The sequence below is a fragment of a genome, unplaced genomic scaffold (assembly GCF_019419815.1).
Source record: "Pyrus x bretschneideri cultivar Hongxiangsu unplaced genomic scaffold, Pyrus_bretschneideri_v1 Contig273, whole genome shotgun sequence".
In the NCBI taxonomy this organism is placed as follows: domain Eukaryota; kingdom Viridiplantae; phylum Streptophyta; class Magnoliopsida; order Rosales; family Rosaceae; genus Pyrus; species Pyrus x bretschneideri.
Window position 1 is genome coordinate 45398 of NW_025999583.1, and position 25242 is coordinate 70639.

The 25242-nt window shown below is 37.9% G+C and overlaps 1 protein-coding gene and 1 long non-coding RNA gene across 2 annotated transcripts; one reads left to right on the top strand and one right to left on the bottom strand.

Moving 5' to 3' along the window:
* Positions 1-1318: 1318 nt before the first annotated feature.
* LOC108866275 (protein TRIGALACTOSYLDIACYLGLYCEROL 4, chloroplastic-like) lies at positions 1319-5322 on the bottom strand. Its single transcript, XM_048588120.1, is given in 6 exon segments — positions 1319-1799; positions 2355-2736; positions 3763-4009; positions 4736-4763; positions 4766-4792; positions 4795-5322. Coding segments are annotated over 6 exon segments (1215 nt in total). The 5' UTR covers positions 4988-5322; the 3' UTR covers positions 1319-1461.
* An 11800-nt stretch (positions 5323-17122) lies between these two features.
* Positions 17123-18043, top strand: LOC125479090. The gene is made up of 2 exons (XR_007259803.1): positions 17123-17522; positions 17722-18043. It is a non-coding gene; the product is annotated as an uncharacterized LOC125479090 (long non-coding RNA).
* Positions 18044-25242: the final 7199 nt, after the last annotated feature.

Here is a 25242-nt window from a genome sequence, read left to right on the forward strand (position 1 = left end):
TTTTTAAGTTAATATTCATAGATTATTTTAAACATTTGAACAAATGGACATGATGGAAATTAATTCCACAGTAGAGTCTTTTCTATTTATTGTTGTTTTGGCACTAATTCATGAGTTATCCTTTCACAATTAGCACATTCACACCAACATGATTTGTGGGGGTGAGATTGAAGCACTTGCTTTTAGTTAATTTTTTATATTTTTGTTCTAAAAAAATAAAGTTTAGTTATTGTTATAAATAAAGTAATAATTGTTCCACCGAGACTTTGCTTAGTAACCAGGTCAGTCATGCCTAATCAGTAGTGATCTCGCGTCAAATAGTAGAGTCTTGGCATGGGGTAAGGTGGTTAGTTGGTTTCGTAGCCTTTTCAACTCGAGTTAGTAAGTCCTTAGGGGCATTCTACACCTAGTGTCCTAAAGCCCTTGTGGTTTGGGAGTCATTGACCTAAAACTCATTACATGGGTTGGATCGAAAGTTTAAGTGAACTAACATTGCACAACCACTTTTATTACTATCTTCTTCTTCTTTTTCTTAAGCCTTTTCCCACCATGTGGGGTCGGTTGCGAGGGATGCAACACGAGAACTTTCTAGGCGGTCACCCATTCTAGTACTACTCTCGTCCAAACTCATTTAACTTCGGAGTTCAGATGGACTAGACTTTGTGGTGGTAAGGGTTAGTCTTTTTAACTTCAAAATAGTTATGTTTGAAGTTAGTAAGTATTAACTAAAATGGACAAGTGGTAAGGGTTTTAGTCGAGTCTTTTTAACCATGTTGATTCATTTTATACCAAATGAAATTCATGAGTTCTTTTCTAATTAATTCTAAATGGCTTAGACTCTGTGGTGGTATTGGTTGGAATTTTTTAAAAGATGTTCTAATTTTAACATTTTTTATGGATTGCAACTTGAAAGTGAAAATTGTCTTAGTCAAGTTTTGTTAAAGTTTTTAGTTTGTTAGTTTTTATTTTTTGTTTTTGAGTTTTGTTTTGCTGGAGGACAAGCAAAAAGCTAAGTTTGGGAGTATTTGATGAGTACATATTATCCCATCTATTTTACCCTATTCTTAGTTATAGTTTATTGGTTATTTTGGTAGAATTTTGATACTTTGTTATGTATTTTCAATGCAGGGCATTCGACTTCCTCTTGAGTAAAAAGTGATCAAACGGATGCATTTTAGAGATTTCAATTGAAGGATGGTCGTGAGTCTTTCAAGATGTTGTACCAAAATTTCAGATTTTTCTACCAAGTGGTTTAACCGCGGCGAAGAAAAGAAGGCACAACGCGTAGCTTTCCTAGAGTGACATTTTTGAACATTGTGGGTATTTTGGAGGTGAAGATGGAATATTTTGAGGAAGATTTGTTTTGAGGATTTGATGGGGACGATGCAGGTTTTGTAACACATTGTGCATAACTGCATTTAAAATATCTCTTACAACTTAAGGTGTGAAACATTTAAAAAGTTAAGGAATAAATAGAAATACCTGCTGCTGAAAGATTAGATTGATCCTAGGGGAGGACATCAGATCTTTTGCACTGTTAGCTGAGGAACTCTTCAAACCATTAATCACCCTTTTAGCCAAACCTGAAGCTGAACAAATATCCAGGCGAGCATCAATCCTGGTCAGATCACCGTAGAGCTCTCCAAATTTTCCGTGCTGGAAAGTATAGCAAAGAGAGCCCAAAAAATCAGCACTGAATCGACTCCTCTTCTTACTGCTCCAAGAATTGCCCTCGTCTCCCCTCAGATCAACTGCCACTGGGTTGTACCCATCCTGAAACCAGGCAGTGCAGCTTCCACCTAAAATGTAATGCCACCATTGACCAGAAGAAGTGAGAATGGCATTACAATTTCATTTTGCAAACGAAAGGGAACTATATTACTAACAATGATTAATTTTGACAATTAAAGAATTTCGTACCTGGCCTTCCCTGGGGCAAACATCAGGAAATAGTTAAAGTAAAAACCTAAAGATACTGCATACTGTCGGCAACGGATCTGGACTTGTAAACACAAAAAAAATATTGAATTGCTCTGTTAGAATTTGTCTCTAGAATTATTTTTATTACTATTATTTTCTTTTACTGCAGTCACACCTACCACCACGGAACACCATGAAAGGAGGTGACATACTCCTTAAGTCTACTGGCTTTTAATTTACTAAAGTAGAAAACTACACACATACAATATAAATGAAACTATGAGGTACCAAAACACATATACATGTATAAAAACATGCAAATATATAAACTAAAAAATTATAATATACACCTGAGTATTGGTATGAAACTTCCAAAAAACTGTAACGAGATAATACAAGTTATCACAGAAAATATGAGTAACGTGTTAAATTACCAAAAACTCCATATACTGCAGCATGAGGTTCTTTAAGACGCACATCATAAGATGGCCGCCAAAACAAACCCTTTTCTTTCTGTATCATGATGTCTTTTCGTGTCTCATTTTGACTCCAAAGATCTTGGCTTTTTTCATAAGAAAAGGCAGCCTTTGCGCAGAATCCAGGCATTAGAGAAGGAGGTGCCTCATCATCTATGGAATTAACTGCCTGGGGATGACCACTGTTTTTATGTACACCAATGTGGTACTGCAATCCAGATTTGGAGACAAGTGATGACATATCTAAGGAAATTGACTCAGGCACATCCCAGTATTTTCCCTTATGGTCAACTAAAAGTTCAGGCCATGCAGCCTCAAGTGTAATATCATGGTAAGGAAGCTGCAAACACCTTAAAGGTTGAGAAAATTTAATGCATGGCTCATAATTTAAACAGGAAGATAAATAAAGGAAATAAAGGTACAGACATGAACTTTTTCACTCAAACAGCTTAGGCAGCACATGTGCAATGTTAAAGGTACTGATATTAACTTTGTCAGTACATGGCTCTTAATTTATAGACATGAAACTTTCCAATTTTATCTATGTTCCCTGCAGTGCATATGTGCAATGTTATCAAGTCATGTAACCTATAAAGAAAAGTGGTAAACAGAAGAAACTTGTAAATTAAGATTTTTGAAGCATGTTGATACATACGAACCTATATCCAAGGTATGTTCAGGAAAGAAATGAAAAAATTGTGGCCTCATTTAGTCTCTAAGATTGGATTGAAATGGACAACCCACTATATTCAAGGTATGTTGACGAAAGAAATGAAAAAATTGTGGCTTACTTGAAGGTAGGAGATGGATTATTTTCCATTCCAATCCACCAAAATGGTAAGGATCAGAAGGGATTATTTTCCATATCCCCCTTCTAATCACCTCAATATGAAAAATCATTCACCCCTATCTTTAATATACCCTCAATATAGTAGTTTGTCCATTCCATTCCAATCCTAGAGACCAAACAAGGCCCTACTTTTCAACAATTAAGAAATTAGGAAACAATACTTTAAGATTATACATGCTGACAGAATCTGGTAAAGTTCATGTGATACATCCCTATAATTACTTATTTTTAACTTCAATTCCTATAAGAGAAATTTGACATATGAAAGAAAGAAAAAATCGTAGTTGGATGATACTACAACCTGGCATGAACAAACCCAAAAAAGAACTTTAAACCTAACAACTCCAATCAGGAAACAAATTATCCACCTAGCCATAGTAATTGTACAAAAAATGAAGAAATTGACACCCATAAATCCCTCAAACTAGCTTCAAAAACCCGGCAAACAAGGGACAAAAGGAATTCTGACTGTTTAAACATTTGATTAAAGGTCAAAACAAGAAAGTAAATGTGTGCCTTATGAAAGAGCATCAATTTGTTGCGGCGTCCTTTTTTCTCACCATGTCCTTCTGTGCTCAACTTTATGGATGAGGACGGAGACGAAAGAAGCTGTGTGCATAATCCAAACGAATAAAGTGACTTGTCCAAGACACGCTTCACCACATCTTTCAAAGTAGGGACCCCCATCTCATCATTGGTAACTTCAGCTTTAATACAAGAAAAGAGTTTCTTCGGGCGGAACTGCCCAATTAATCCAAGCCACCTATTTTCACGCAGATCATGTAACAAGGGAATTAGTATGTCGGACAACTAAGAATGCTAATGAGAGATGACTTTGGTCTAAGCATAGGGATAATCCCAACCAGTGCTCTGATAAACCTGATAAAGCTTTGATGCTCTCGAAAAACATAAGAACTCGCTTGCAAATCAGTAAAATAACAAGGCAACAAAAAATTCATGCTTTATGTGCTATACCACTAGAACTAGGCAAACAAGCTTTGTTCGGCTGTCAAGCTTTCCACTCAATCTCTCTTTCTCACATCAAGTAATTCACCAATAACCCAAAGTTTATACAATATACCAACATCTTCCTAAATATCAAACAAAGAACAAACCAAACCTAGAAGCAGAGGCTCCTTAGCAATTAGTAACATAAAAATTGTTTACAAAAATACGAATTTGGAGAACAAAAAAAAGGTTCATTTCTCAGGAAACAGGAGACAAATTATCTTTCCTAACCTTTTTCCTTTACCCAATTCAACCCCATAACAACAATTTCAATTGTTCTTTTCTCCAAACTTTCCCGGCAACCAAACAAACAACAAATGAATCACACCCATTTCCCATTATTTTCTCAGTAACCATACAAACCACAAACCAATCAACAGAAACACGTAAAACGAAAAAGAATATCCATTAAACGAAAAATAAATTAAATTTGAGAAAACCCAATAGGCAATAGCTAAGCAAAGAAGTTGTAGCCGTGTACCAGTTAGAGGTAGCTGGTCTGAGCAGAGGGACTGGTGAGAGAAAGAACCAAAGTCCTGTAAGAATTGGGGTTGTAGGAAGCTATAACACCCAGAAGAAAGAGTTGCTGAATCCTAAGGGCTCGGCTGGCTCGAGCACCGTCGAGAGGAAAGGGGTCGCCGGGAACGGCCTTGGCCGAGCCCTCAAGGGTCTGAGGCGAAGAAACGTTCAAGTCCCAGAAGGCTGAGTCCATCGCCGTCCTCAGGTTCGCCATTGTTGGCTGTCGAAAGAGTGAGGGAGCGCGAATTCTTTTTGGTTTCGGTTTTGGGGTTCAAGTGGTGGGTTTGTGAAGGTTTTATTTGTCTCTTCCTTTGGGTCCTCGTCTGTCTTGAAATGAGTTTGAACATGGTGTATCCTCTTTATCGCATTTGTGCTAATGACATGATATTAAGTGGAGAAAAACTTATGAGTTATAATTGTTCCATTGGCTTGAGACCTTACCATGGCGATGTATCATTGTCATAGAAGTACTTTGCAAGAAAGAGATTGATGGTTGGGAAATCCGCAAAATCCACCATGGTGTGAAAGGAGATAGTGGTGATAACCTACACTATAACCCACCAGTAGGATTGTATCTAGTGATGTGTTCTTGCTTTTATGTTGATGTGTTGATGTTGCAAGATTGTACACTAAGCAAGTCGGCAATTAAAAACAACAGTATTGAAATATTAGAAGTTCCAACTGCCAACAACATTCTAACCCTTAAATCTACATAGGTGGAAATAAGAAGGGTCCACTGAGATTTTGAATTGGATCTACATTTGACCGGCCCCGCTCGGTGAAGTCGAGTCAATACGCTATGTTATATTTCAATGAAGGAAGATGCTAGTTTAAGGGAGGTGAATAGGTTCTAATTTATAAATTTAATGTTAATATCGATTCTCAAATTTCACATTCGCATCATATGAAATATCCTACATAATAAACAAATAAATGTACACATGGACGTAGGAAAATCCTCGGGCTCCCTCCCAAGTCAGGACAAATGAGGACGGAAAGACTTACAAAACTCATCAACTAGTAGGCAATTTTATCTCTAGGCTTTGCTACTCAAACTCTCTTCAACCTTCAAATGAAAGTGGCACGATACTAACACAGTCAAGTGCAATCCTGGAATCCGTTCGAAAGACAATTGGCCCTTAAATCTACAAAGGAAACGTAATGTGTCAATAACAACTGGATTTTCATCCCAGTAACCAAAACATTCACCCCAGCCACGCATGTTAATAGCCATATAAAGGAGCTCAGCTTTTCATCCTCTCATTTTAAAGTTCTACGCTGATCTAATAGTCGTACATTAAAACACATGAGCAGTAAAACGACTGTACAGATACGTCAGCGGAAAAATGACTGCAAATTATCGAAATCAGACAGGGCATACACTATCACATCCTAGTGTCAACTCCGCCGTAACACGATATTGTCCGTTTTGGGCCCCGATCACGCCCTCATGGTTTTGTTTTTGGGAACTCAAACGAGAATTTCCCAGTATGTCACCCATACTAGGATTGCTCTCGCCCGAGCTCGCTTAACTTTGGAGTTCCAATGGAACCCGAAGCCAGTGAGTTTCCAAAAGGCCTTGTGCTATATGAAGGTGCACATGTACATATAAGGCACGTCACCCTCTCTCCGTTGGTCGATGTGGGATGTTACATACGCGCTTCCACAAGTACCAATTAGCAAATGACTATGTGGATTTTGTAACATATTGTGCATAACTGCATTTAAAAATTCTCTTCCAACTTAAGGTGCACAACATTTAGACAGTTAAGGTATAAATAGAAATACCTACTGCTGAAAGATTATATTGATCCTAGGGCAGGACACCAGATCTTGTGCACTATTAGCAGAGGAACTCTTCAAACCATAAATAACCCTTTTAGCCAAAGCTGAAGCTGAACAAATATCGAGACGAGAATCAATCCTGGTTAGATCACCGTAGAGCTCTATAAGTTTCCTGTGCTGGAAAGTATAGCAGAGAGAGCCGGAAAAATCAGCACTGAATGGATTTCTCTTCTTATTGCTCCTAGAATTGTCCTCGTCTCCCTTCATATCAACCGCCACTGGGTTGTACCCATCCTGAAACCAGGCAGTGCAACTTCCACCAAAAATGTAATGCCACCATTGACCAGAAGAAAAAGTGGGAAATGGCATTACAATTTCATTTTGCAAATAAAAGGGAACTATATCACTAACAATGACTAGGTTGACTACCCATTATTTTTTTACAATTATAGAATTCTGTATTTGGTCTTCTCTGGTGCAAACATCAGGAAATGGTAAAGTAAAAAACTTAAGAGCACTTCCAGCATGGGAACCCCCAGGTAATAACTATGCTATCCACCCAGTGAACAGTAACTGCCCTTAATGAACAGTACTCGCCTTTTGCATCTCCACCGTTGCACTTCAATAGCCCTGACAATAGGCAATAAAATATTATTATTATTTTTATTTATAAAATAATACAAAATAATTTTTTTTCTAATTTCGGATAAGATTTTTAATTGTTCTCGTTGCGCCATGTGTTATTATCCGAAAAATTATAAAATTATACGTTTGTACCATACTTGACCAATCCCAAAACTACTATGCACCGGTCAACAGTATACCATCAATGACCCACAAGACTTTTCCTCGAACCAGGAGGCCAATCACAACGTGACACATGTCGGTATCGAGGCCAATCATAGTGCAACACGTGTCGATATCAGAGGCCAATCACAACACGACACGTGTCAATGTCAGAACAAAGCTAGAAACTCTCTTCTATGAAAGGAGATCATTCTCCCACAATAAACCCTAATGTCATTTGTACTAAACTATTCACTACAACTTACTAAAAGAGAGCTTGAACCTATGTATTTGTGTAAACCCTTCACAACTAATGAGAACTCCTCTACTCCGTGGACGTAGCCAATCTGGGTGAACCACGTACATCTTGTGTTGTTTGCTTCCCTATCTCTATTCATTTACATACCTATCCACACTAATGACCAGAGCAACCTAGCGAAGGTCACAAACTTGACACTTTATGTTGTACCAAAGTCCTCGCCGATTTTGTGCATCAACATTTGGTGCCGTCTATGGGAATCGCACTTATTCCTACTCTTTCCAGCTTTGTCAAGCTGGTTTCCACCATTCGTACACTTTCTTTCGACCAGGCACCATTCTCCAACATGGGGAGTGAAGGGAGCCACAGCACGCAGAATGACATCCTTCTCGCACTTAGTGCAAAGCAACGAAAGAAGTTTGCTCTTCAGGCTAAAGTCGATGAGCTAGAGGCTCAGAACAACAAGATAGCGATAAAGAATGAGATCTTCCAGGAGCAGTATGAGAAGCTCTTCGGGATGCTCCATGAAGCTAGGCATACTTAAACACACGAACTCATCGTCCCTGAGGAAGTCAACCACCACCTGGGTGCCCCCCAACACGAGAGATCACCTGCCTTCAACATGGATATCCCTAATGGGGAGAGAGTTACTCATCAAGGTGTTGATCAACATGAGACCTCTCTCGACCCAGCTGCTTCGACCTAAAGCAGGAGAAGTGGAGGAAGGCACTTTCTTGCAGAAGGAGTAGAATGATCAAAAGTCATTTATCGCGACTGTCGGGACTTCCTAAGGTAACGTCGAGAGAACCCCATCCACATAAGCTCGAAGGTCAATGACCCAAGAGGAGATGGAGACTTACGGAAGAAGGATCCAGCAGTACCTGACTCCACTCAGGACCCCTTTGTCCTACAACTCCTTGAGGAAGTAAACAAGTTGAAGGCCGAACGTCAGGCAGAAATACCTGAATGGAACCAACCTAGGCATGACCCTCTTACAAAGAGGATCCTCGACACCCCCCCCCCAAGCAAAGACAAAGCAGAAGCTTGGCTTACAGCTCTACACTGGAAGGGAGGACCCGATTGAACACTTTAACCTCTTTGAGTCCACCATGGCATATCGGATGCACATCGACGAAGAATGATGTCTTCTCTTCCCCTCTACCTTCTGTGACGGAGATCTGAATTGGTATTGCCGTCTTCCATCTGAGACAGTAGACTCATTTGAGGAACTGAGGAAACTGTTTATCTCTCAATACATCTTCCAGATAGATTGCTTGCATTCTGCAGATGACTTGTACACTATTCGCCAGAAGCCGGACGAGCCACTACGAAAGTATGCCGACCATTTCAGCCATAAGTATTCTCGCTGCACTGAGGCAAATGACAAGACCGCCTTCAAAGCCTTCATGGCAGGCCTACGTGATTGTTTCTTCAAGTACATGATCAATGCCAACACTTGGAAGACTTACTCTGGGGTGATGGCACAAGCTTACAACCACGCCTCCGCCGAAGCAAGGACATACCAAGGGAACCCCCATATGGTTAACCCCTATCAACAAGTGGGAAGTGGAAGTCAAGTTCTACCAAGTGAGGAGATCTTGGCCATTCAGACACCCATTGCATCATCTCCTGCCTTATTTAGCTACTCGCTAAGTCGCCAAACGTATTTATCTCTTGGTAAGAGGAAAAATTTTTACTCTCAGCAAGCCTATTGCAACAAGAGGGATAAAAGTTCGTATCAAGATAACCAGGGGTGAACGTACCGTTGACTATTATGACTATGGGGCCAAGCCTCACTTTTTCAAAGTGGAGGACTGGGTACTAAAGGAAATGTTATTATAAGAAGGCATACACATTACAAATGTTTTGACTCTCAACCACTTGAGATATTTTGTCACATAAGTCATTCGGCAAATATTTAAAGAAGAGGGAATTCAGACAACTTCTTCTGAGTCTTTTGCATTCCTAGCACTAGAACACTTGGTCTACGCTGACCTACCCCTATACTCCAACTCAGAGCTTCAACATGCGTACTTTGACACAAAGTATGTGATACTAAGTGTTATAACCAACATGGTTCATCTATCAAAAGCATGGATTCATGCATAGCAAAACATTCATAAGCATCACTCATGTCAATCAACATAAACATCATACATTCCAACACATCCATACATAAGCCAACTGTGCTTCGAAAGGGTTCAACATACTTTGTGTCATTCGACACTTGCTACAATGTGCCTCGACACCTCGCCCTTATTCTCACCAACCAAGTGATGACATGTGAAGAAAAAACTCATCTTCATGCCACCAACGAGGCGATGAAATGTACAACCTGTACTCTCCTTCATGACACCAACCAGGCGATAAAATGTACAACATGTACTCTAATATCATTTGGCAACTTGCCACTTATGCCACCAACCAGGTAAAGAAGAAACTTATTTTCATGCCACCAAACAGGTGATGAAATGTACAACTCGTACTCTCCTTCATGCCACCAACCAGGTGATGAAATGTACAACCCGTACTTTAATATCATTTGGCAACTTGCCACTCATGCCACCAACCAAGTGAAGAAAGAACTCATCTTCGTGCCACCAACCAGGTGATGAAATGTACAACCCGTACTCTAACATCATTTGGCAACTTGCCACTCATGCCACCAACCAGGTGAAGAAGGAACTCATTTTCGTGCCACCAAACAGGTGATAAAATGTGATGAAAGGTGAAAGGAACTCACAATCGTACCACTAACCACGTGATGAAAGCAACTCACCATTCATTCCATCAACCAGAAGACGAGTGGTACAACTTGTACATGTGAACTCCTAGTTTTCATAAATAATCAAAAACCCTCAAGCTTTACAACTCAACTAGGAGAGCACTTATGCCTAACAAGAGTTATAGTCACCAACAAAGTCTTATTGCAAGCCAACAACGGCTTCAGTGCATGGTATACGAAGATCAAGCTCTTCAGCCCTCTTACATCTGCTTCAGACATTTCTCCTCTGTAATAATGCAAATACTACAGCTCATAGAAAGCTTCACACACTCTTGATCAAGATTGTTCGAAGCAAATTCAATTTATATGGTTCATCCAAACCTTCGACTACTACAAGGTGTGGCTTGCATCACAATCTCTTTCTCAACAGTGTGGAAGTAAAATTTGTATATGTTGTCTCTCTTCCACAAAATTTGTATATGTTGTCTCTCCCACATTTTCAAATTTCTAATTTTCCATCCCCCCCCCCCCCCAAAAAAAAAGGAAAAAAAAAAAAAGAAGAGGAAATTGGGAAATTCAACAACTTCAACAAATTGAGGGTAACTACAATTCTCAAAAGCTTCACACACTCTTGATCAAGATAGTGTGAAGCAAAATCAATTCATGGTGCCCAACAAAGCTTTAACCTCAAAGCTTCACCTACAAAGCTTCACCACAAGAGCTTTAACAAATGGAGGGCAACAACAAATGTCAAAAGCCTCACACACTCTTGATCAAGATAGTGTGAAGCAAAATCAATTCATGGTGCCCAACAAAGCTTCAACCTCAAAGCTTCACCCACAAAGTTTCAACACAAAAGCTTCAACAAATGGAGGGCAACAACAAATGTCAAAAGCCTCACACACTCTTGATCAAGATAGTGTGAAGCAAAATCAATTTATGGAACGCAACAACTTCATCAATGGAAGACAACAACAATTCTCAAAAGCTTCACACACTCTTGATCAAGATAGTGTGAAGCAAAATCAATTTATGGTGCCAACAAAAGCTTCAACAAGTGAAGGGCAATAACAAATGTCAAAAGCCTTACACACTCAATTTATAGTGCCAACAAAAGCTTCAACAAATGAAAGACAACAACAAATGCCAAAAGCCTCACATACTCTTGATCAAGATAGTGTGAAGCAAAATCAATTTATGGTGCCCAACAAAGCTTTAACACAAAAGCTTCACCTACAAAGTTTCAACACAAGAGCTTCACCTACAAAGCTTCAATACAAAAGTTTCATCTAACAAGGTTCAACTCTCAACACCAAAGCTTCAACACAAAAGTTTCAACACCAAAGCTTAAACTACAAAGGTTCAACTCTCAACTACAAAGTTTCAACACAAAAACTTCAACACCAAAACTTCACCTACAAAGGTTCAACTCTCAACTACAAAACTTTAACATCAAACAAGGCTTCAACAACAAAGCTTCAACACAAAGCTTCAACTACAAAGGTTCAACTTTCAACTACAAAGCTTTAACATCAAACAAAGCTTCAACATCAAACAAAGCTTCATCAATGGAGAGCAACTACAATTCTCAAAAGCTTTACACAATCTTGATCAAGATAGTGTGAAGCAAAATCAATTTATGGTGCCCAACAAAGCTTCAACACAAAAGCTTCACCTACAAAGCTTCAATACAAGAGCTTCACCTACAAGGCTTCAATACAAAAGTTTCACCTACAAAGCTTCAATACAAAAGTTTCACCTGCAAAACTTCAACACAAAAGCTTCAACACCAAAGTTTCAACACAAAAGCTTCAACACCAAAACTTCAACATCAAAGCTTCACCCAAAAAAAAAAAAAATCGAAAATTAAAAAAAAAAAAATACAAAAAAAAAAGGAAAGAAAGAAAGAAAGAAATGAGCCTAGGCCTCCATTTCTTTGGGCCTAACAACTTTCATACCAAATATATATGAAGGAGGAGTTTTGGGCAACCGCTTAGAAAAGAAAATGGTGAAGTTTTGTTTGGAAAATTGCTTACTAGCAAGACACCTCCCTCGACTGGAGACTTGGGGGACTCTTACCATATACCACTACATCTTGGTACTCAGAAATTTCGCGACTACTCAGTGCCTTGGATTTTTCAAGTCCCCAACCGAGAAGTTTTCCTCACTCAAGAAATTAAGGGAGCACTACTTCAACCTACAGGATCCACCCATGAAGTTTCAACATGCAAACTTCAACAAAATAAAAAACTCAAGCTCGGCATCATTGCTCTAATTGAAGAGATCGAGAAGCCTCAACAACTTTTTGCTAACACCGTTGTCGAAGAACAAAGCTTCGCCATACCACATCTACTATTTTGTCAAACAGCAAAAGTATCTCATATCATCAGGTTCGAACATACTCCAGGTTTGACGGACTTGTTTTGACCCTCAAATCTTGGAGTCGGCTCGCTCCTTTGGAGGAAACCAGAAAACCCTCCAGCCTAGTTCAAGAATACACCTATGGAAAGTCAAGTACAACAAAGCACATGCTGATTCGTCCGTCTTCTCCAAAAAAAAAAGAGTACCTCATATCATCTCTTCTCCCTGTTTCTTCTCTTTATCTTTGTTGCTGAATGAGAGAATCAGCCGGAACCCAAGATCAACCTACCGATCTGAGATTGATTGCTTGGAGCCCTGATTGCTTACCTTGTCTGTCACCTCCTTCAGCAGATCTCCTCGCTTAGAGACTTGGGGGACTCCTACTATATGGTTTGTATCGCACTTGACCAAACCCGAAACTACAAGTAAGCTTCAAATGAAAATGATACATTACCTTGTGCGTCAACGCCAACTAAAGATACCACTCTTGGATGAAGGAAAAGTACTTCCAAGAGAAGATGCCACATCTACTTACAAGACAGAGAAGGCAAGTGAAGGCGACACCACACTTCGGTACTTGGAAGTTTCGTGATTACTCAATGGCTTCGATCTTGCAAGTCCCCAATCGAGGAGCTTCCCTCACTTGGGAAGTTAGGGGAGCACTGTTTGTACCATACTTGACCAATCCCAAAACTATTAAGCACCGGTCAACAATATCTCTATCATTATTCATAGTTTCTGATTCATTTTTACAATGTCTTCTTCTTCAAGGATGATGTGGGAAATTGATCAGTAAGAGGAAGAATTGTTTAACCAATCAGAAGGAATATTCAATCTCCAGGTGGCCCAAAATGAGAGAGAATAGGATGAGAAGCGTAAAAGGAGAGATGACAAAGCAAGAATGGGCAAAGCCTTCCCGTGGAGTCATCCAAGCTGTGGGTCAGATATGCTAGCCCAGCCAGTCTGTAAACCTTGATAGAAGCTGTGGTGTAAGGTAGATGATAATGAAAAGGTATTTATAGAAAAGTTAAAAAAAAAAAAAAAATTTAAATTTTTTTCGGATTTTTTAAAATTTTTTACAATTTTTTAAAATTTTTTATTCAACTAATTAATCTCTGCCGTTGGATTTTAAAAAAATTGAATTCCAACACTCCAGATTGTGCCATGTGGCACAACGGTAACATTTCTGAATTTTAAAACCTTTTTTTTTTATATTTATAAAGGAGAATAATATCAACCATTGATCTCAGATCCAACGGTTGATATTAAATAAGATTTTTTATGTTTTTTTACCATTGCAAATCTGACGGTCCACATTTTCTTGCCGTTAAGATCCAACGAACCATGAGAAGCCACGTGGCTTCCCAATGATAACAATTTGAAACTGCGTCGCGGGCCCCATCCGTTGAAAACATGTCAGGTGACGTGCCCCCACACACGGGTGCAGTGCACGCGCCTGACATAAAAAAAATAAAAAAAGGGTTTGACGCCTGGTTGACGTCAGCCTTGCGTCAGATAGCCTTCGGGCTCGCGGGCTGGTAATTCGTGACAGGCCTAGTGCTCGGGCCCTACGCTGTCCCTCGGACTCCCACACACTGGAGTCAATAGGCTGAGCTTTCGTGCCCTGTTTGCTGGCCTGTTCCCCAGCAAAAGCCAACGCTGAAAGTGCTCTAAGAGATTGCATACTGTCGGCAACAGACCTGGACTCATAAACACAAAACAAAAATATTGAATCGTTCCGTTAGAACTTTAGTCTCTAGAATTATATTTTATTACTATTATTTATGATGTTTCTTTTACTGCAGGCACATCTACAACCACGGAACAGATGAAAGGAGGTGACATACTCATTACATGTACTGGGTTTAATACTAAAGTAGAAAACTACACATACAATATAAGTGACACTAAGAGGTACCAAAACATGTATACATGTATAAAAACAGGCAAATGTATAAGCTAAAAGTTATACAATATTGCACCTGAGTATTGGTATGAAACTTCCAACAAAAATGTAATGAGATAATACAAGTTATCCAAAAATTATGAATAACGTGTAAAATTACCAAAAATTTTAGATACTGAAGAATGGGGTTTTTTAAGACGCACATCATAAGATGGCCGCCAAAACCAACCCTTTTCTTTATGTATCATGATGTCTTTTCGTGTCTCATTTTGCCTTGGCTTTTTCCATAAGAAAAGGCAGCCTTTGCGCAGAATCTACGGAATTAACTGCCTGGATGTTTTTATGTACACCAATGCGGTACCGCAATCCAGATTCGGAAACAAGTGATGACATATCTAAGGAAATTGACTCGGCAAATCCCAGTATTTTCCTTGGTCAACGAACAGTTCAGGCCATGCAGCCCCAAGTGTAATATCATGGTAAGGAAGCCGCAAACATCTTAAAGGTTGAGAAAATTTAATACATGGCTCATAATTTAAACAGGAAGATAAATGAAGGAAATAAAGGTACAGACATGCAATTTTTCACTAAAACAGCTTAGGGAGCACATGTGCAGACATGAAACTTTCTACTTTTATCTATGTTCGGTGCAGTGCATATGTGCAATGTTATCAAGCCATGTAACCTATATTTAAAAGTGGTAAACATAAGAAAGGTGTAAATTAAGACATTTGAAGCATGTTGATATATATGACCTATATCCAAGGTATGTTCAGGAAAGAAATGAAAAAATTGTGGCCCCATTTGGTCTCTAAGATTGGATTGAAATGGACAACCCACTATATTCAAGGAATGTTGACGAAAGAAATGAAAAATTTGTGGGTTACTTGAAGGTAGGAGATGGATTATTTTCCATTCCAATTTGCCAAAATGGTAAGGATCAGAAGGGGTTATTTTCCATCATGTCTTATCCCCCTTCTAATCCCCTCAATATGAAAAAGCATTCACCTCTATCTTTAATATACCATGTATACAGTAGTTTAACCATTCCATTCCAATCCTAGAGACCAAACAAGGCCTTATTTTTCAATAATTAAGAAATTAGGAATAATACTTTTAAGATTATACATGCTGACTGAATCTGGTATATGTTCAAGTGATTAATAGCTCATATAGATAAATCCTTAGAATTACATATGTATAACTTTAATTCCTATATGAAAAATTTGTCGTATAAATCCTTAGATTATACATTTAATTTTATTTAACTTTAATTACACATCGACATCTTATGAAAATATCCTAGATATATGCATTTAAATAAACAAATGGAGTGTACTAAGTCAGGATAAACACTGAGGGCGCATTTGTTTGCACTCGCTAACTCTCATTGGATTGGACTGGATTAAATGTTAGTCCAGTCCCCTATTTGTTACCCACTGAGACTAACGTTAATGACATTAACCTTCACTCGTCTCGATTAACCATGGGATTAGCTGGTCATAGTGAACCCCCTCAAAGACCATGGGATTTCTAGTCCTGTTTCCAGAACTGCATACGATGTTTGCATTGCAAGTCTACATGCATGCTTCTGGGCAACTCTGTTTGCCCACCCATGCCCGGATCTGAAACTCAATCCCACCCTTAAATCTCAAAATCCAGCCACCAAAATTTGAAAAGAAAAAGCAACACAATAACAATAACAATCTCAATAGAAAAATTCTTGTTTATTCCTGAAACTTCCTAGAAATCTCCCAGATAATTGTTCTTTTTCCCAAAAAATTTCGGAGAAAAATGGATAGAGAAGGGGAGAGAGTAGCTTTGGGGATAAAAAGAGATGGAGAGATAGAGTGGGAGGAGAGAGAGTAGTTTTGGAGATGATTTTGCAGGAATATGGTTTTGAAGTGTTTTGCAGAAAAAAATGGAATTGAACTTTGAAGCATTTTGAAGGAAAAAAGATGGGAGGAAAGGAGATAATGGCAATGAAACCAAAGAGGAAGAAAGTATTCTAGAGAGACGTAGAACTGTAAAAGAGTGTATAGAAGGAAAAGCTTGAACTCATAATTTAATATTATTAGACATATATTAAATATTATAATATTATAATTTATTAATTATTCTATTTTTTAGTCCGACACTGCATCAAACAGTTCACTAACTTAGTCTGACTTAATCTAATCTAAATAAGTCAAACTTAGTCCCCAAAACTAGTTCAGTCTGAGATAGTCCGGTACAACAAACACATTCTAAGAGACTTACAAAACTCATCAACTAGTAGACAATTTTATCTCTATGCTTTGCCACTCAAACTCTTTTCAACTTTTAAGTAAAAGTGGCACGACACTAACACCAATCAACTTCTTCTCAAATATTTGCAAAATAGAAATATTGCAGCAGCATTCCTCATCTTTCAACGAGATTCTTCAATCAAACAAAACCACCGCCAACTCTGTAAATAGCTTTTCCACCTGTTCACCCAAATTCGATGTAACACGCGAGAACCGCGACGTACCCTCTATACGGAAGGTAAGCAATTTGTCCTACTTTAGATTTTTAAAAATTCTTTACCAAAGAAATTAATCTTCTGGTGATTTTTCTAGGGTTCCAAGGATTGAAAAAATTATGGGTTCTTGGAGGATTGGAGTGAGTGAATCTTCCCCTCCGCCTCTTCGCCTCATCTGGCAAAACATCGTCCCATTTAGCTCTGTTGCTCGCAATTAACAGAAAAATATTCGAAACCTAAAACCCTCAAACCAGCAAAGCGAATTCCTACACTTAAAATTCGAACCCAACAAATCGATTTCAAGTGCTAAGCGGCTAGGTTCTAGGTCTTCTAATTCCGGCGAGCTGTTTTCGTACGAATGCCGGCAAACCGTACAGTGTCGTCGTCTTGCCTTCGTCTTTCAGTTTCGAAATTCCAATTTAAGGTATGAGGGGTTTCAAATTTATTTATACAACATTTTTAGCAAACCAAGTGAGCTATCCATCGATGAAGCAGAGTGGGTAGGATTAGTTGCTTCTTTTACAAATTGTAATCACCGCCAATTTTCCCACTTTTACAAATTTATTTATACGAGAATTTATTTTATTTTATTTTATATTTTTGTCTCCTTTTTCTCTGTTTAGCGGTCGATGAAAGCAGAGTGGGTAAGATCAGTTGCTCTGCAGCCTCACCCTCCAAACGCTACCCCATCACTTTGCTTCCCGGCGATGGCATTGGCCTCAACCTCGCCCCCTCCATCGATGGTTTCTTTTAATTCTGCTTCCGTTTTCTGAATTTTATTTCAGGTGCCTGAGAAACGGTGGGAAAATTAAAAGGAAAAGTCTTTTAATTTTCCCATATTTTCTTTGGGTTAATGTTTAACAATTTGAGCTGCTCTGTGTGTTGTATAATCGAGAAATTTTGTTGGGAAATTAGTAATTATATAACATTTGGATATTTGTATAACTGAATATGTTTACATAAACTAGAGATTGATTTTAAGTATGAAGAAGTACCTATTGGTGGAGCTGGCTTAGATTTGACTGGAGTGCCATTACCTGATGAAACCCTTTTGTCAGCTAAGCAATCGACGCAATTATTCTTCTCGAAGCAGTTGGGCGTAGGTCATGATTGTACTTCTCAATCCGTTTTATTTCTTAGTGATTATCCTTTTCAAGTGATATAATTTAGTTAATTCGATTATGGTTTTTGTTTCAAATTTTGGCTTCAATCTCTTTACTTTGTGTAGACATCGAAATTTCAGTAAAAAAAAAAAAAAAATGTTCACCAATGCATTAAAGTTTTGACGTGTCAAGGCATACATGGCATACGCCACGTGTTGTACAAATTGTACACATGGCGTGTGACTCAACAAAATAGGAAGAAATACCCTTGAAGGATTAAACAAGTTTTTCTTCTCATTTTGGGCAATGACAAGGCAAGTACATTTCAATCCATTGAGGATCAAAACAAGTTTTTCTTCTCATGTTGGGCAATGACAAGGCAAGCACACTTCAATCCATTACGGATCAAAGCAAGTTTTTCTCATTTGGGCAATGACAAAGCATACACATTTCAAGTTTAAAATGGTGTTAAGTGGGAAATTAGGCCATAAGTTACACCACTTCAAGTTTAAAATGGTATTAAGTGGGAAATTAGGCCATAAGTTACACCACTTCAATTTCAATATTGCATTAAGTGGGAAAATTAGGCAATGGTGCTTGGAAAGGAAAAAAATATTTTGTGGTGGTGATTCATTCTCAAAGCCTATAAATAGGCTTCTCCATCAAGGTATCAAGCATCAACCAATTCACAAATACATTTCTCTACACACCAAAACCTTGAAGCCTTAAGTTCTAAAGCTCTCAAGAAAATCCCGAAGGATCAAGAAAGCACTCTTCGTTCTTCGTCCAATCGTTCTTCAAGATCAAGCCCCAACGGCCCTTGAAGAACTTCCACCAACTCAAGATCAAGCCCCGACGGCCCTTGAAGAAAGTGTTCATTGTTCATCATCCGTTCATCCTAAGATCAAGCCCCAACGGCCCTTTGGATCAACAACCTCAACAAATCCACACATCCAATCGTTCTTCAAGATTAAGCCCAAAAGCCCTTGAAGATCCGCTAATCCATCAACCTTCAAGATCAAGCCCAAAAAGCCCTTGAAGAAATCCACACAACCATTATTCAAGATCAAGCCCCGACGGCCCTTGAAGAAAGTGTTCATCCGTTCATCAACTGTTCATCCTTAGATCAAGCCCCGACGGCCCTTTGGATCAACAACTCATCCACAAACCTACACCCTACGAAGATAGAATCAGAGGACCAAATTTGAGAGAGATCGTAACCCCAAAATCATTAAACACAAAATATTATTTTGTACACGTTATTCTTGATTCTTGTTTCAAGGAACTTTCGTGTTCACACTTTGATTCTAATGAATGAAGCGAATTGTTCTCAAAATTTCAAGTTTTTCATGAATATGTTGCATTTCTTTAAAGCATGATTTGATTTTTTATTGTAATTTCAACATTTTGGATCTCTGTATGCCTTTTTATTATATTATTGCTCATTGGATCGGATTGATTTGGTGTGCAGAATTTGAAATTTGTTGAGGGGGCCTAATGTTACCAATGATGAAGTCTGCGCTTTTGGAAGGTAAGTAGTGATATTTAATTATTGTTTATTGCATTTTGTCAAATTTTATGGGAAATTTTCTGAATTAGGTGTGTGCTTGATCCGAAAAAGTCTCAGAACATTGCAATTCTTGCTTATTGCATTGTGTCCAATTTGGAAGGTAAGTTGTGATTCTGTAAGGATGTATTGAAGGACCATTTGTTTAGTTCGTTAGTGGAATTTCGTTATTTATGTATTTCCGATATACTTGGTACATTGATAATTAAGGTTGAAATGTCATAAGGTTCCCTTGGTTTATGATTGACAAATAAGAAGGAATTGAAGAAGTGGGTTTAGCCTTTTAGGTTAGTGGGGAGAACGGTTACAGAATTGTACTTGTTGTTATTGCAGGGAAATGAAACATAATTGCCGCATCTGCAAAATTATTGAGTGGTAGCAATTTGCAGATTCCCTATTCAATTGAAGTAATTTGTTTCAAATTTTATTTGTCTTCCTGTAATTTTCTGAAAAAAGGGATTGTTTTGTTGCAAAAAGCAAGGCTATGCTCCCATTTCTTCAAGACTTGAAGTTTTCTATAGTCCCTGGCTTTATCTTCGAATTCAGGTATTTTGTTATTTGATTGCGTTGTATTTCTTGATTTGAATGAAATGGATGCATCTAGTCCTGCAATTAAACATGAATTCCATGGAGTCCCGTAAACTTAATCATAATTGGTAATTTTGACTAATTTTTTAAAATTTTGACTGATCAAAACAGTTTCAATAAACTTATTGTAAGTGCTATGGATAGTTGGTTTGATGTAGTTTATCTCTACTCCAATGACTACAAAACACTCAAGTAACATGTACAAATTTCTTCTGATTTCACAATTTCCATGAATAATTCATGCCTTTTGTTATGTTTACTTGATTTCTAGTATCATCATGTTACTCGTCAAATTGTTAATTATGTGTTTTTCCACATCTAATTTCTAAAAATGATTTCCATCCGTTCAGAAATAAAAAATAAAAATAAATAAATGATTTCCATTTTGCACAAAATAAAATATAAGTTTCCCGAATGAGATTGTAAATTTGGCTAGCTTGGAGGTTTTGGGGATGCTGAGAACCAATTATCAGGTCACATTCCCCCGGGTGTAGGAAAGGTTCACAAGTTATATCTATTAAATGTGAGTAGGAACTCTCTCTCTTTGGCAATCTTACGTCCTCTTTCGGAAATTTAAGTCAATTAAATGAGTTAAGCTTAGAAGGCAACAACTTCCAGGCAATATCCTGCCAAGTTTAATAGTGTGTCAGAATTTGAGGCTTTTATATCTTGGTGAGAACAGTTTTAGTGGTATCATATCGCAAGAAATCATTGATCTGTTGAACTTGTATATATTTAGTTTACCTCAAGATCATTTTCTCGGCTCCCTACCAGAGGACGTAGGAATTTTAATAAATCTTGAGTATATAGATATCTTTGAAAACATGTTATTCAGTGAAATTCCAGCAAGTGTAGTTAGTTGTATAAAAGTAGAGTATCTAGACATGCATGGAAATTTCTTCCATGGGACGATTCCATCAACTTTGAGTTCACTAAGAGTTCTTACAGAATTCTATCTTTCTGACAACTTGTCAGGAGCAATTCCAGAATTCTTAGAACGTTTGAATTTTTTGGAATCTCTGAATCTATCTTATAACAATTTTGAGGGCATGTTGCCGATCAAGGGAGTGTTCAAGAATGCAATGGCGACATCAGTTGAAGGAAATAGCAAGCTTTCTGGGGGCATATCTGAGTTTCATTTGCCAAAGTGCAACTCTCCAGCATCCAAAAAAAGAAAGGATTGAGCTTAACCATGAAATTGGTTCTCTCTCTCATTTGTGGGATTTTTGGAGTTATTTTTGCACTAACCTTTTTGTACCTTTATTGCTCACGGAGGGATAAAAAAGATCGCACTTAAAGTGATTTAGACAAACTTCCCCAGATGTATCATACCAAAGTCTTCTAAGAGCAACAAATGGATTCTCCTCAACCAACTTGGTCGGTATGGGCAGTTTTGGGTCCGTTTATAAGGGAATACTTGAGCAAGGTTAAACTACAATTGCGATCAAGGTACTCAACCATGTTCATTTAGCAGGGCTTACAAAAGTTTTATTTAGGAGTGCGAGGCTTTCCGAAATATTGGACACCGTAATCTTGTCAAGATAGTCTCAGCATGTTCTGGTTTTGATTATCGCGGTCACGACTTCAAGGCCTTAATTTACGAGTTCATGGCTAACGGGAGCTTGGAGGAATGGCTATATCCAATTCATACAATTGGTGAGACAAATGAGAGGCCAAGGAGCTTAACAATTTCTCAGAGTTTGAATATTGTTTTTGATGTTGCTATGGCATTGGATTATCTCCATCGTCATTGTGAGACGCCAATAGTTCATTGCAACCTCAAACCTAGCAATATTCTTCTCAATGAGGATATGATTGCACATGTAGGTGACTTTGGGTTGGTGAGGTTCCTACCAAAAGTTGCTGAAACACTACGAAAAATATGGGATTTGGTGTACACAAATGAAGAGTTTGTGTCTTTGAGAACACTAATATGGTGGAACAGTGTCCATTCAATAAAGGATACAATGTATTGTACTCAGTGTAAAAAGAAATGGACACAAACACATTATTGGGCACGAAGCCATGCCAAGTAGTGCATATATATATATAGATATATAATTATTGGTCTGACAATTGTATGACAAAATATAGGCACAAAAACTTTTAGTGTCTATAAATAGACAGTAGCGCACAATTTGTTTGTGTCTGTGGAACATGCGAACATCTTTTTGCTGAATTGTGATGTTTCCATTTCTACTACTTGATCCTTCTTACAGCTGAGACATTGGATTTTGTTGTGTGTTCCATCTTGATTTTATGAAATTTTCTGATTTATTTCAAATTTTGACATTTTCATTTTCAAAATATAACCTATTGGGCACAATAACAAAAATTGGGCTAATATGGATGGGGAAAGTCATCTGATAACTTTTTCAGAACAGAGGCACAAATTTTTTTTATTTGTGCTTACCTCTTTGAGCACAAAACACCATATTGTACTCTATGATCAAAGGGCACACCCATAAAGGCACCTATAAATACCGAGTTACAAACCATAAGTGTTCTCACACCGGCGACTTAAGTATTTTGCAACAATGGTAGACGATCGATGCTTGACAGTTGACCTACACAAAGTCTATAATGAGATTTTACCGAAGGCTTTCAGTGATGAAATGAGTAATCTCGAACCATTGATTGAGTGAGTTGAAAGAAATTCCAAAGTTGTTACTTGCACTTTAAAAAAAAAAAAAAATCATTATGGACTACTTTAAGTGCTATTTCTTCGTATATTTAAACTCATCATTAGTGTTTGAAAATAACAGATATTGGATACACAAACTAGTGCTTGACTGATGCCAAGTCCCGTAGGACTTCTGAGTAAGCAATTGGTAGGCTTGTAATAATTGGCAATGGAAAGCTATCTATGGGTCCGAATCTTTCCCATCAAATCCAGTGATCCAGGCCTTTAAAATTTGATCAAACAGCTAAAAACAGGAGCCCCTTTAAAAGTTATAATAACTTTAGCCGTTGGATCAAATTTTAAGGGTCCGGTTCACTGAGTTTGGTGGACAGAGATCCGGAGAGGATCTCTTTCCCCATCTATGCATCCATTTTCCAACACTGAGAGACCATCAATAATTGACTGGACTAAATTATGCAGAAGAAATTTTCCAACACTAGCTAAAGTACTTGTAGGCCAGTGCTATGTACATTCCAAAAAGCAAGTTGAAAGCTGAAAACAGATGCATTTTAGCCAAACTAGTTCATCTGAAAATGATGATTTCATTTAATTTCTTGGGTTTTACATCATGATTTGATATAGCTTCTCATAGGTCAAGTATTACTGGCCTACTTTGCAAATTAATTAGTTGTGTAAGTCTTGATTACACGTTCAAAGCATGAATTCAAATCAACAATCTAATTTCACCACTACTTTAAATGGGGAATCGAACACGATTTATAACAGTGCCTCTTTGCCACCATCTATTGGCAATAAAATTTGACAATCCTTAGAAGAGAGATTTTTCCATGTACATTTGACAGTCCTTAGAAGAGAGATTTTTCCATGTACCTATAACACAAGTTAGTACATTACATGTCATAATGAAGCAGGAAGAAGGTTTTTTTTTTGAAGTATTCCTATATTTATATTATGACACGTGATGCACTGGTCCATATTTTGTGTACACTAAAATATACATACGGATTAGGTTGGTGTGACCAAATATAGAGGGCTATGTTTGTGTGAAAGAGTATGCACTATTGCTCCAACTCTTGGAAACCTTTGCTGACCGTCATGTCAACTGACACTTACTCCAAGTCTTTTGCCAACGTTCACTTTCAATAGTTCTGTTAGTGTTGGGCAATTCAACCATGCGTCAATGATTACGATAGTCTTAGGTGTGGATCCACCATCCAGCATGTTGTTCTGCGTGAGTCAACTTCCCTATTTATTATAGCTTTGTAATTTGGGGATTTCGTGTACCTAGATATGCTTATACTGGTACTTGACAGAAGAATACAACACAAAAATACAAACCCAAAAACTCTCATCAAGTTTTACACTTTTTAGTCGTCTGATTTTGATCCTCATCGGCCTCTTCGTAAGCAATGGTGTATTTGTTTGGACCACATTCACAAAAATGAAAACTAACGAAAAGTCTAAAAATATTTTAGTTTTAATGAAAAATGACAAATAAAGGTATAGTGAATAGTACCAGGGAAAGGTAAAAACATGGTTTTTCGTTAAAAGTGAACAATACCGGGAGTGTTTCATTTTTGAAAAATGACTTACTACGCATCTCACATATATCATGAAGGAAATTTTGTTGCGGACAATTTTGCTAACATGGGCTTGTCTTCTCCAACTTTAACTTCGGAAAATGATAAAGTGTAACTTCTTTTTCGTTATCAATAAAATTTCTCTCGTACCGTCAAAAAAGAAAAAAAGTTTTACACTTTTATCTTGGTATCAGATTGGTCATTGTAATTCTTTCTATGCAGAATTATCAGCAATTATTATTGATGTAGAGTTTGCATATCAGCAGGGATGGCATTGTCTTTGGCTGGAAAGTGACTGTTCTAGTGTTATTTTTGCTTTCCAATCGACTGCTTTTGACCCTCCTTGGCCTCTTCGTACGCAATGGTCTATTTTTTTAGATCGCATTCGAAAGATGACTTTCTACACCTCTCACATATATTTCGAAGGGAATGTTGTTGCATACAACTTTGCTAATATAGGTTCGTCTTCTCCAACTTTGGTATGGCATGATTCCCCTTTGCTGGTGGCTCGTACTGCTTTGTTTTCAGACTATGCTGGCTTTACTGGCTTCCGCTTCTCAAATGAATGTGCATCTCGACATATAGGTTTGTCTCACTTTCTTATTTTATTTTCTTAACCTGTGATCTAACTTAATTTGTTTTACAGGTTTAGACTTTTAGGT